Raw genomic sequence first — 12,322 nt, forward strand, 5'->3', positions numbered from 1 at the left:
CTCTTTACAAGTTAGAACCCCCAAACTCCAGTTTAGTTGCATTTAGAATCTTTTATGTGGCAAGGGCATTTGAAAGAAAGCAACAGCTCTTGACATGTTGACACTTGGAAGTAGCTCCAATCCTTTTACAAATGGATCTGACACTCAAAGCCAGGTCATGTTGCTGCTATCCTGCTGGACAACACCTTGCAGAATACCGGTGCCAGACAAGGGCACTTGGTGACCATGATGAAACGAGGCAAACAAAATTATTTAATTTGTCTAAGCACACTTAAAATAAAGGTTAGTGTGTAATATCAAAATGCCCATGTTCAATAAATTCATGAGAAGCTGTTATGGACTAAGCTTTATTTTAGGCGCAACTCAGAAAGCAGGCTCCACCACACCATCCCAAACCAGAGTGGGGTCTCTCACTCTTAATTGCTGCGTGTTCAGACTAATGCCTGAAGTGGGCTAGTTTTCCCGTGCTGTAGTTCATTTCTTTGTTGAGTGAAATTTGACAAAATCACCTGGGAGATGAAAGGGTTTATTTTGAAGCAGAGCCGGAGTGTACGTCATGTCAGGGAAGACACAGCTGATGGAACATGGGGCGCCTGCTTACAGCCCATCTGCAGTCAGGAAGTACAGAGGAATGACCACTGGTGCTCAAATTGCTTCCTCCTTTGTACTCAGTCCAGCATCCAGGCCCCAGCATCCAGGCCCCTGGAATGGTGCTGCTCCTACATCACTAAGCCCATTCTAGATACTCTCTTGCAGCTGTGATGAAGGTGTGTCTCCTAGGTGGTTCTAGAACCTGTCAGGTTGGTAATCAACATTAACCGTCATCCATCCCCTGAAGTCAGGCAGCTGGGTTTAGTTTCGAAAAGCTGGCATGCTGAGAAAGTTCTGTCTTCTCCACGACCGTGACATCATCAGTGGCCTTTTCACTCTTCATTTTTGCTCTCCTTAGCCCTGTCCTGCTGATGAAGAGCCATAGGATGATGTGTACAATTGAAAGTAGACTACAATCACTTTTTAAAACTGAATTTGTTTGAATTTTGTCTTTTGACATCACATACTCCTTACTCTTTGAGTATCTGCTATGTTGTTAGTCATAGCTCCATCATGCCATGCTCCTAGAAAACCTCAAGATGTCCAGGCATGAAACTGTCCCCATTTCCTGACAGCACCCAACTCAGGCCTGTCTTCCTCATGATGTTTAGTGAAGTCTCTCCACAGCACCCAGGTCAGTCCTCCTAACAGTGTTCTGTGAAGTTTCTCCCAAAAGACCAAAGCAAAATGCAGATCTTTCAAGTGCTTTCTAGCACCCTTTTCCCAGGACTCCCGTGGTTCACCATAGTGCATGTTCTTTTGCTCTATAATATATCAACGTTGTCCCAACTACAGCTGTTTCATGGTGCTCCTTGGCTGCAGGACACCAATATATAGGACACCCATATGTGCTTTCTGCATGTTGGCTCAATGAACCCGAAGCATTCCTATTTGAAGTATTTGCTGATGCAGAAGCAAAGAAAGTTAAACATCATCTCTAGCACCACTCAGTTAATAAACTGCAAGAGTTAAAGCTGCATCTCTGTTGTTCATTGTGTCACTTAACTATTAACTTCTCTTGGATGCTGGCTTAAGTAGTATATGGTCATGGAGGGCAAAATTCTGGTCACATGACATAATAAAACCTAGCATTAAAACAAGAAAAGCAACAAACACCAGCTGCAAGACAAAAACCTAACCCCTGAAAAGCTGTAGAAGAAAACTTACTCAGACCTTAGGCTCATTTTTCTGTACCCCTGTGCTAATCTCTGCGGAATACCTAGACTTGTTTCTTGTACTGAGATCAATACTTCATGTTTACCTGTCTTGGCTCACATCACCTCTGTATGGTCAGGAGATCAATATCTTTAAGGAAATAGTTGGAAGGCAAAGATGACTTTTAAAGGGAAAGAAATAGTGATGTATGAGAAAACTGCATTAGCCTCGAAACTTGACCTTCAGTGTACAAAACAAATTCTTCTACATGGTTTCCTTTCAAGGACCTTCACTGTATGCCAGATAAATTTTTTTCAACTCTGTATTTTTGACCTCTCTTGGCCTTGCTGCCTGCTCCACCTCTCACATGAATGCCCTGCCAGTCTTCTGCCTGTGAAAGTCCATGTACCCTTTCAATTGTAACCGCCCTGAGAAGGCTGAATCTTGGTCCCAGCCAGAGGAGAAACTTTTCTCCTAGGAAGAGGTGTGACACAGTTCTGATGGCTTGTGATAAACACGGAGGCATGGCAATGAGGTGCTCCAGAGATGGACTTGGGGGATCCCTTGTACTTTTTATTTGTTCCTCTTCCCAGTGTGGCCACCCTGAATGGATTTCCTGTTTCTTTTCTTTTCTTTGCTTGCCAATTTGGGCTCAGGTGCCTGAGTTTCCCTTGACGAGGCTGCTTGAGCCTAGGTTCTGACACTTGCTTTCCTATACGTTAGGATTTTCCCCAGTTCTTAAAAACGTGTAGAATGGCTTTTACTTCTACATTGGTTATTCGTGTCAACTTTTGTAAACCACACTAAACTATGAACTGGTTGGACTGTGTTCCTTTTAATTTTTGGTTGATACAGAGTGAGCACTCAGGCTCCTAGGCATGTTTTAAGTGGTCAATAATGTGAACCGAATTTCCAGAACAAGCCACACCTGCATTAACAATTCTACAAGGTTGATTGACTGTTTGTGGAGAGTTGGAATGCTGCAAAGCAAGGACTACATAATCTTGGTTCACTTAATTGCCATTTATCACCGTGTTTAATCTAACATTCTTGTGACAATCACGTGACACCCTTTGCTCTTCCTTAAAAGTTTTCTAGCTTCCTCCAACTTCTAAATGCTTTTTTTTTTTTTTTTTTTTTTTTGGTAACCCGTGTTTCTCCTAATTGTTTGTTTCTCCTAACGTGTTTGAAAAGTTGCTTGATAATTTTTTTTCCTTGTTTAAATTATCAAAAACTTCATGAAACGGTTACTACCGTTGAAATGTGGTATTTAGGGGCAACCGGAATTCAAGTTCTCGGGCTAAGGCCATTCGGCCATTCATTTTGGATTTCAGCATGGACTCTTGTATTCCCTGAGGTGACAGCTCTGTTTTTATGTAAACGGTAATCAAGTCTAGAAAGCATACCTTCTAAAGACACATGGGCGCTGGCAAGTACAGCACAGAAATGCTTGTCCCAGACACCGAGACCAATCACAGGGCTTCCCAGTTGCTTCCATATTCAGCGCTGCTCAAACAGTACCTGGAGAGTTGCCCTGCGGCTCAGTTTTCCAGAACCTACTCAAAACCTAGCAAAGCCGTGCCGGTGACTCTCATAGGCTCAACCTTCGCTCTAAACCCCTACCTCCTCGTTACGCAGCTTGTGGCTAGACGCCTGCACAGCCACAGGGCGAGAAGTGCAACGGACAGGCCGAAGGGCCAATCAGGCGCAGGCATCGGCATACCCGGAAGGGGCGGAGCGGCATACCCGGAAGGGTTCTGCGGCTCGGGATTGGCTGACCGGGCTGCCCGAGGTGGCGGGAGATTTCGGATGCATTGGCTCATCTCGGTGCAGCGGTTAGAGGGCTGCGCTGCCGGCGTGGGACCCGGAAGGTGAGCGGGCTGGAGCACGGCCCCACATCAGGTCGCGATCGAGACCCGCGACGATGGAGAGGCACCGGGCGCGCGCTCTCGGCCGGGACAGCAAGGCGCCGCGAAGGAAGGGCCTGTCTCCCGCGCCGCCCTCAGGCCCCTACGAGCCCGGGGAGAAGCGCCCCAAGTTGGTAAGTGTGGAGCAGAGCCGCGGGGCTGCGGCGATTCCCGGGGCCGACAGCCCCCACCGCTCCCCAGGCTGACAGCCCCGGGAGCGGGGAGCTAGGTTTGTCTCAGGAGGCCAGAGCTGCTAATCGGCTTAGATCCACAGGGACAGGGCAGGATTCGATTCCCCTACTGGGTGAACGCCCTGCTGCTCTCTCTGAAGCTTCACATTTCTTAGGGCCAATCTGAAAAACAGTTCAAATGTCTGTGAAATGACGTCATCTGGGCGGGTTCTGCCTTAAAAAAAAGTTGAATTCCACCCCACCCCTTTGGTATAACAAATTGTAAGACAGAAAGTAATTTCTGGCGTATTGACCCCCCCCCCCATTTTAATCCAACAACAAGGACTTTTGAAGGTGGATATATTTTTTTTCAAGTTCAGGCAACTCGTTTTCAAACTTGGCGGGATGTGTAGTCACTGCTAAAGAATGTCTTGTTTAGTTTGGAAGGAGTCTTCAAGTATCCAAAACTCGTTAATCGGGTTGGCTTTGCGCTCTTTTTTTAATTTTTTTTTAATTTAAGAAATACCACCGATGGTATGTATATTTATATGTGGAAGCATTTTATTAACATTCAGACTGACAGTAGGTAGGGATGGCCTCTTCTACGGATTTATATATAGCTTATGAACGACAGCTGCTCTGGTTCTTTGGATGTGAGGAGGCAGATGCTGAAGATCTAAGTAAGCATCTTTTAAAGCTTGAAATAGTGGGGCAAAGATTAAACTTAATTGTGAAGCCATGCTGTTACCCTGCTTAGCTTGAGAGCACATTATCTCTTCACTATACTATACTTCCAAGGTAGATTATCATGTGTAGTCAGAAAATATAAAGCCTGCCTTACAGAGGAGGATGCAAAGCCTGGTCACTCGCCATGAACTTGACCAAAGTCATGTAGACTTTGGTAAAGGAACCAAGATATTATTGACAGTTTTCTATGTTTTGTGTTCAGTTGGTTTCTGAATTCTGATAGGAAAATCATAACTATGTCAGAGTGAACTTTTGTTCTCAGTGAGAAAGGAAGAGCTATGGTAAGGTTATGATTTTCATTTGGGTCTCATTGTGTGGGTTGGTAGATTTTGGTGTTAGTCTAAGAGAATTAGAGATTTAGTACTGTCTTACCCTTTTCTGGATAAATAAAATTTGAAGAATTTAAGCCGTGGTTTACAAATTAGGGTTATAATAGATCGTGACCCAATTGCTAAGTCTAATGTTTACTTGTAATTAAATACTAATGAGAACAGAGATAAGGGGCATCAGGGTACTAGCAGTGAGCATCAGTGGGATTGATTATACAGAAGTGAGCATCAAAATAAGAGGGATGGAGACATGTTGTAAAACAGGTCAAGTGTGTGCTTCATTTATCTGCTCAGGGCTGAGATTGAATAGGAGAGAGTTAATTTGGCCATAAAAGGAACCCACACAGTGGTGCCATCTCTTTCTACTCTCTGGATTAATACTCTTAATATATTTTGCCTGGACTCCCATGGTCCAGGATTCAAGAAGTGTGATTTTCTGTAGTTTACATCGTGGCATTCCTGAATAAATATTTGATTTTATTGGCAATTGTGGTTTTTATTTCTTAGTTATGCCATATTGTTGGGGAGTATTATTTTAAGGTGTGTGACTTTGTTTATGCTGTATTTGTTTAACTCGGTGAAGTTGTGTTACTGTGTCTATCTAAAACAGGCCCTAATAAAGAGCCAAAAGGCCAATAGTGAGGCAGGATCAAGGATAGGCTGGGCTGCCAGGCAGAGAGGATACACAGAAGGAGAAACGAGGAAGAGGAGAGCAGTAGTAGGAAGAGAACAAGAAGAGGAGGCCAGCAGGGGCGAGCCACCCAGTCAGCCATGAAGTAAGAAGGAAAGAAAGATAAAGGCCCAGAAGGAAAAGGTACATGGAATAAGTTAAGAACGAGACTATGTAGTCCTGGGAAGGGTGAGGCCTCCCATGGGGGATCATCAAAGTCTGTCACATCATTTGGGGCAGGACCTAGGCCCTCCCCTGTGTATCTAGTCTGAGAGATGTTACATAGGGAATGGGCCCATTTGTGCACTAAGGATAAATACTGGTTTCACTGACAGAGGTCCCATTAGACTATCCAAGCCCCCCAACTGACACCTACATTCAAGGGTCCTGGTTTGGTCTTATGCTGGCTTCCCAGCTGTCAGTCTGGGGTCCATGAGCTGCCACTTGCTCAGGTCAGCTGTCTCTGTGGGTTTCCCCAGCATGGTCTTGACCCGTTTGTTCATCACTCATCTCTCAACAACTGGATTCCAGGAGTTCGGCTCAGTGCTTAGCTGTGGGTCGTTGCTTCTGCTTCCATCAGCTACTGGGTGAAGGCTTTATGATGGCATTTAAGGTAGCCTCTACACTATTGCTTAGATTCTTAGTTGGGGTCATCCTTGTGGATCCCTGGAGAGTTCTCTAGTGACAGATTTCTCTTTAAGCCCAGAATGGCTTCTTCCTCTATTAAGGTATCTCTTTCCTTGCTGTCTTTCTCAGTTCTTCCCCCCAATGTGACCTTCCTGATCCCTCATGTTCTCCTCCTCCCTCCTCTTCTCCCCTCCTCTGTCTCCTATCTCCCCGCCCCTGTGTTTTATTTGACAAAGAAGCTAAAATTATGGAAAAAAGTATCTTCAACAAATGGTGCTGACACAACTGGATGTGGACATGTAGAAGATTGCAGATAGATCCAGATCTATCCCCATGCACAAAACTTAAGGCCAAATGGATCAAAGACCTCAACATAAAGTCAGCCACACTGAACCTCTTAGAAGAGAAAGTAGGAGGTACCCTTGAACAAATTGGCACAGAATACTTCCTGAACATAACTCCAGTAGCACAGACACTGAGATCGACAATTAATAAATGGGACCTCCTGAAGCTGAGAAGCTTCTGTAAGACAAAGGGCACAGTCAACAGGACAAAACGGCAGCTCACAGAATGGGAAAAATATTCATCAACCCCACATCTGACAGAGAGTTGATTTCCAGAATACACAAAGAACTCAAGAAGCTAGTCAGCAAAACACCAAATAATCTTATTAAAAAATGGGGTACTGAACTAAATAGAGAATTCGCAGTGGAGGAATCTAAAATGGCTGAAAGACTTAAGAAAGTTTAGCCACCAGAGAAATGCAAATCTAAACAAATCTGAGATATCTTACTCCTGTCAAAATGGCTAAAATAAAAAGCACCAAAGACAGTTTATGCTGGAGAGGATGTAGAGAAAGGGGAACACTCCTCCACTGCTGGTGGGAGTGCAAACTCATACAGCCACTTTGGAAATCATTATGGCTGTTCCTCAGGAAAATGCGAAAGAGTCTACCTCAAGATCCAGTAATTCCTTTCTTAGGCATATATCCAAAAGATGCACATTCCTGCAACCAAGACATCTGTTTAACTATGTTCATAGCAGCATTGTTTGTAATAGCCAAACCCTAGAAGCAACCTAGATGCCCCTCAACAGAAGAGAGGATAAAGGAAATGTACATTTCCACAATGGGGTACTACTCAGTGGGAAAACACAATGGAATCTTGAAATTCACAGTAAAATGGATAGAATTAGAGGAAACCATTCTGAGGGAGGTAATCCAGTCACAAAAGACAAACACTGTATGTACTCACTCATATATGGATTTTAGATGTAGAGCAAAAGATCACCAGCCTACAATCCACAACCCCAGAGAAGCTAGGAAACAAGGAGGAACCTAAGAGAGACATCCATAGTCTCCCCAGAGAAGGGGAAAAGGACAAGGACCTCCTGAGGGTGCTTTTCTATGGAGGTGTTTGCCTTTTCCACCAGTACCCTTTTCACGCAGCTGGTTTAGGACCAATTGTTTTCCTGTTGAGCCATTCTACTTCACCTCTGTTTTTGCCAAAGGCCCCCTGCCCAGTCTCCTCTGTCTTCCCAGCACCTCTTCTAGCCTGCTCCCCTCTTGCTGTCTTGATGTCCCATACTGGTCTTTGAGACCATCACAGATCCTGAGTGTGCCTCTAGGAGTGATTGGTCTGTAGTTCTGTCAGCCTTATTGCATGATGTCAGCTCAGCTCAATTCTTGGCCTTTTCCTTGATTGAGATGGAACAATATTAGCCTGACCCCTTTTTTTTTTTTTTTTTTTTTTTTTTTTGACTCATTTTCTGAGCTTTTAGAACAAGTAATGTTGTTTATGTTGTTTCCCATACATCAGATACATCAGGGATAGGGACGACACAGTTGTTCATTTTTTTTTTTTTTTTTTGTTCACTTCTGTTAATGGACAAGCTGACAGCATGACTGATTGTAAAATGGTCACATACATGGTTCTTGCCTTAGTTAAGCTCCACCTTTGGTGTCTTCTGATCCTGGTTTCATAGAGAAGACAAATGAGCCCTTGATTTCTACTGAATGCAAAACTGTTGGCTTTGAGTCCTTTGCAAATTAGGTAACACTATTTGTAGCTTATTTCCTGTCTTCCTAGATGCGTGGAAATAGTAGAAGCTGCTCTGTAACTGTATAATGCTGGGCCGAGTCAGCTGCTGGGTGCTGTTTGGAAAGCAGCCTGTCGCCTTGGTTTCAGTAGAAGCTACGGCAAGTGCCGCCGCCGTATGTTGAGATGCTGAGGGAGCAAGTGGGGACAGTGCAGCGAAAAGGTGCTGAGAGGAAAGGTTGGTGCGTCTGGCCGCACTTGAAGAGGAAGACAGCATTCAGTAGAGTCCCCACCTGGAACCTGGTCTAGGTCTGGTAGGCAGTGTCTGGGCCTGACTCCCCGTTCCCTTCTAGATTGGAACTGAGTTGAAAGGTTTTCCTATTGGCTGTGAAGAGCTTTGCGGTGGTATCTTCCTCCCATCGCTGTTAGCCACACACAGCTCACCCACCGACTGTCACCAGGTCTAGACTGACCAACACATCTTCCTCCCATTGCTGTTAGCCACACACAGCTCACCCACCGACTGTCACCAGGTCTAGACTGACCAGGACATCTTCCTCTCATCGCTGTTAGCCACACACAGCTCACCCACCGACTGTCACCAGGTCTAGACTGACCAACACATCTTCCTCCCATCGCTGTTAGCCACACATGCTCACCCACCGACTGTCACCAGGTCTAGACTGACCAGGACATCTTCCTCTCATCGCTGTTAGCCACACACAGCTCACCCGCCGACTGTCACCAGGTCTAGACTGACCAACACATCTTCCTCCCATTGCTGTTAGCCACACACAGCTCACCCACCGACTGTCACCAGGTCTAGACTGACCAGGACATCTTCCTCTCATCGCTGTTAGCCACACACGCTCACCCACTGACTGTCACCAGGTCTAGACTGACCAGGACATCTTCCTCTCATCGCTGTTAGCCACACGCAGCTCACCCACCGACTGTCACCAGGTCTAGACTGACCAAGACATGTGGCATATGGGATAAGGCTCCAACTGTATGGGTGCCAGTGTCTAACATAAAACCTGTAAATCAGTAATCCAAATTGGTAGAAGAACTCTTTAATTAGGAATATTCTTTAAAAGCTCTCACACCCTTTAGGGTAGATCTTATCTCTAATGGTTTCTACCAAGTAGGTTGCTTTTGTTTGATTAAATCATTGTAATTCCTTCTGTTTTTGTTGTGAGTTTTTTTTCTTTTCCCATCCTGTTACCATGACTCTTAATGATATTTCTGCCCCATCTTTTCTGCAGTGATCCCTGAACCATAGGTGCAGGAGTTAGATGTATCAGTTGGGAGTGGAGGATATGTACTGTTGTGGCATTGTTGATGAAGTTTGCTTTATGAGTGAGCAAGCTTTATAAGTATCAATACATGTAATTGGAATATCTGGTAGGTAGACAATTCCCAGAACCAGACAACTATGAGAACTCCGAGCAGATTGTTGTCAGCATTTATGAACCAAGAAAGACATCAAGGTAGCTTAATTGGCTCTAGTCCAGGGAGTCATTTCTTTGGTTATAACTGAACTATTTACTTGTTTTGAGCTTAATCTGTTAACTGGCATTTGGATCTTCTGTAACCAGCCAGGCTCAGTTACTATGATAAAACTTCATTAGTTTGGTCTGTTGTGTCCAGAGCAGATGCTCTGGCATCCTACAAAGTCTGGTTAGTGCATTTGAGTACATGTGAGTTATATATAAAGGTGCTGACAATCACACAGTCCTGGACCTTAATTTGTACTCTCTTTCTTGTGGGTTTTAGGAGTGAGTCTTCTCAGCTTCTTTTCTCATCTAGAAACTATTAACAGTATTAATAATGGCTCTAATAAATGTATAGGCAATGGCATCGTGGTCATAAGTAGGTTGTGAGGTGGGAAGAGGCAGAAAGTTGAGTGGCTTGTGTTTATCATTGATTTAGGAAGAGGTGAAATCAGAGCAGGCTTAGTGATACTTGGGCGTATTTGCTTTGTTGCCCGGGTGTGTCTGAAAGCAGGTGTAGGAAGATATTCTACTCCTTATTCTGTGGAGCCTTTGGCTGTTTCCTCCTATGGCAAAAAAGAACTTTTGTGTTATGTTTGCTGGCTAAAAATGGTAGCTTATTTCAGGTCATTAGAGTGAGAAGGGAAGTTTTGCCCGTAAAGGAGGAGAAGGTGATGTGACTGGACACAGGTTAGTGACGCAGCCACCAGAAGCTGGTAGTCAGGTACTGTTCTGCAAGCAATCGTGACCAGCCTGTGGCCAAACACATGTTGCTGCAATGTCAAAAGCAGAGAGTCCCCACCAACACACTGACAGCGGTGCAGATACTGATGTGTAACTCCTGCCTTCTGGAACTGCTGGATGAATTTGTATTTTAGCCACCAACTTTGTGGTAATTTTTTTCTGGTTGTTACAGGAAGCCAAGCAGGTATTATAGTTACAGGGGTGATTAAGTTGGAAAGCCTTTAGAACCATTTAATTGGTTTAAATTTCTTTTTGAGAAATGCATAGACCAGACTGGCCTGGAACAAATAGCTATTAGGTCAAAGTAAATAATCCAGAGTCCAGATCATGTTCTTAGTTGAAAGGTTTGGGTACATTTGTGCATATCATGCATAGCAACAGTCTGTGTAGTGTATCAGTCATAGTAGCCTTCATTTGCCATCCAAATCATTTTACTTAGGCTGCTTTTCTAAGAAATAGCCCTAACCTTTCTCAGATTTCCCTTCCTAGTCCTCCTTATGACTAGAACCCACACTTCCAAAAGGAACCTCCCATTCCCATCAAAACCAAAATGGTTTCTTTATTCTTTAACTTTAGACATAGAAAAACTGACGGAGGTTCAGAGGTTAATATTTTACTTGAGGTTATATAGCCGTAAGAAGTCCATGCTTGGTCCTTCTGTCCCCCCCTCCTTTTAATGTATGACTTATGAAAAATGTATCAAGTGGTCCTTTATGGAGTGCAATTAGCCGCTGAGAGTAGAAATATGTAGTGTTTAGTATTTGTAGATTTGGGTGGCTCTTTCTCTTTGAGGGTAAGGATGGGTGGGCATAGGGATGATTGTCTCAGATTTAGAGCAAGTCTTAATTGCTTTTTTCAAAGACTCGTGTCTTTAATTATGAAGCAAGCAGACTGACATACATTTATTATACTGTGAAACCTTGCATCTCATCTAGTCTGTCTTGTAGCAATTGCTTCTGAACAGATGTTACCTGGAACACCTTTGTGCAGTTGGTGGAATGCTAAAATTTGTCACACTTTTATTATTGTTGCCTTGGATTAACTCTGCTTTATGGCATAACTTTATTGCTGTGTCCTAGGATCTTTATATATTTATTGTCTTATAAATTGGATTTAAAATTGGCTTTTTATATAGAATGTAAATTAACATGTATATAACTTGTTGATGCTAGCAGAATAATACAAGAAAAAAAAAAATACCCTGCAAGGTATAACACTAATGTAATTGTCTTTAAGTCGGCATATAGTGTCATCTAAACCAGTACTCAGGTGAATGCTGAAGATGTGCTTACTTCACACTCAAACGCTTGTTTATCCCACAGCCTCATTTGACTTTCAGATCTATAAAATATAGATTAAGCATAACCTTTTACTTCACGGGATATTAAGGATCAAAGCACAGGCTCTTTTTGAACAGCATCTACAAAGGTAATGTCTTCTCAATAGCAGCAGGATAGCATTGAAACACCTTACCATTTGGAGTAATTTTTCTCAAATAGAGAAGCAAGTGTTCATTATTAACTTAGGGGACGATCTGAGAGTTTGAAAACGTTCCACTTTGTTGCTGAAATGATCAAGTTTCCAGTTACTTGCTGCAGCCTTTCTGGAAGTGCTTGCTACAGACTATATTCTTCACACAGCGCACTGCCCTTCTGTTACAGCCTTGTTTTGTTTGGGGAGGCATGGATAACACGAGCAGTAACTTCTCCCATTCTCAGGCTGTGGACCCCAGCTGTGTCACTTGTAAGCTGGAAATGGTGGGCAGTAACTTAACATCTCCAGGTGCCTTTCTTTAATCATGTGGGAAGCAGGGAACTTTGGCAGATAAAACGTTAGGATGTCATAGGCCTAGA

The 12,322-nt window shown here is 43.7% G+C and overlaps 1 protein-coding gene across 1 annotated transcript in view; it reads left to right on the forward strand.

Moving 5' to 3' along the window:
• Positions 1-3,629: 3,629 nt before the first annotated feature.
• Positions 3,630-12,322, forward strand: part of Diaph3 (diaphanous related formin 3) — a 435,882-nt gene continuing 427,189 nt past the window's right edge. The window contains exon 1 of the mRNA XM_051195312.1: positions 3,630-3,787. Coding sequence (XP_051051269.1) covers positions 3,671-3,787 — 117 coding nt within the window. The 5' untranslated portion in view covers positions 3,630-3,670. The remainder of the gene's footprint in view (positions 3,788-12,322) is intronic.

The sequence above is a fragment of the Phodopus roborovskii genome, unplaced genomic scaffold, assembly GCF_943737965.1.
Source record: "Phodopus roborovskii unplaced genomic scaffold, PHOROB, whole genome shotgun sequence".
Lineage (NCBI taxonomy): Eukaryota > Metazoa > Chordata > Mammalia > Rodentia > Cricetidae > Phodopus > Phodopus roborovskii.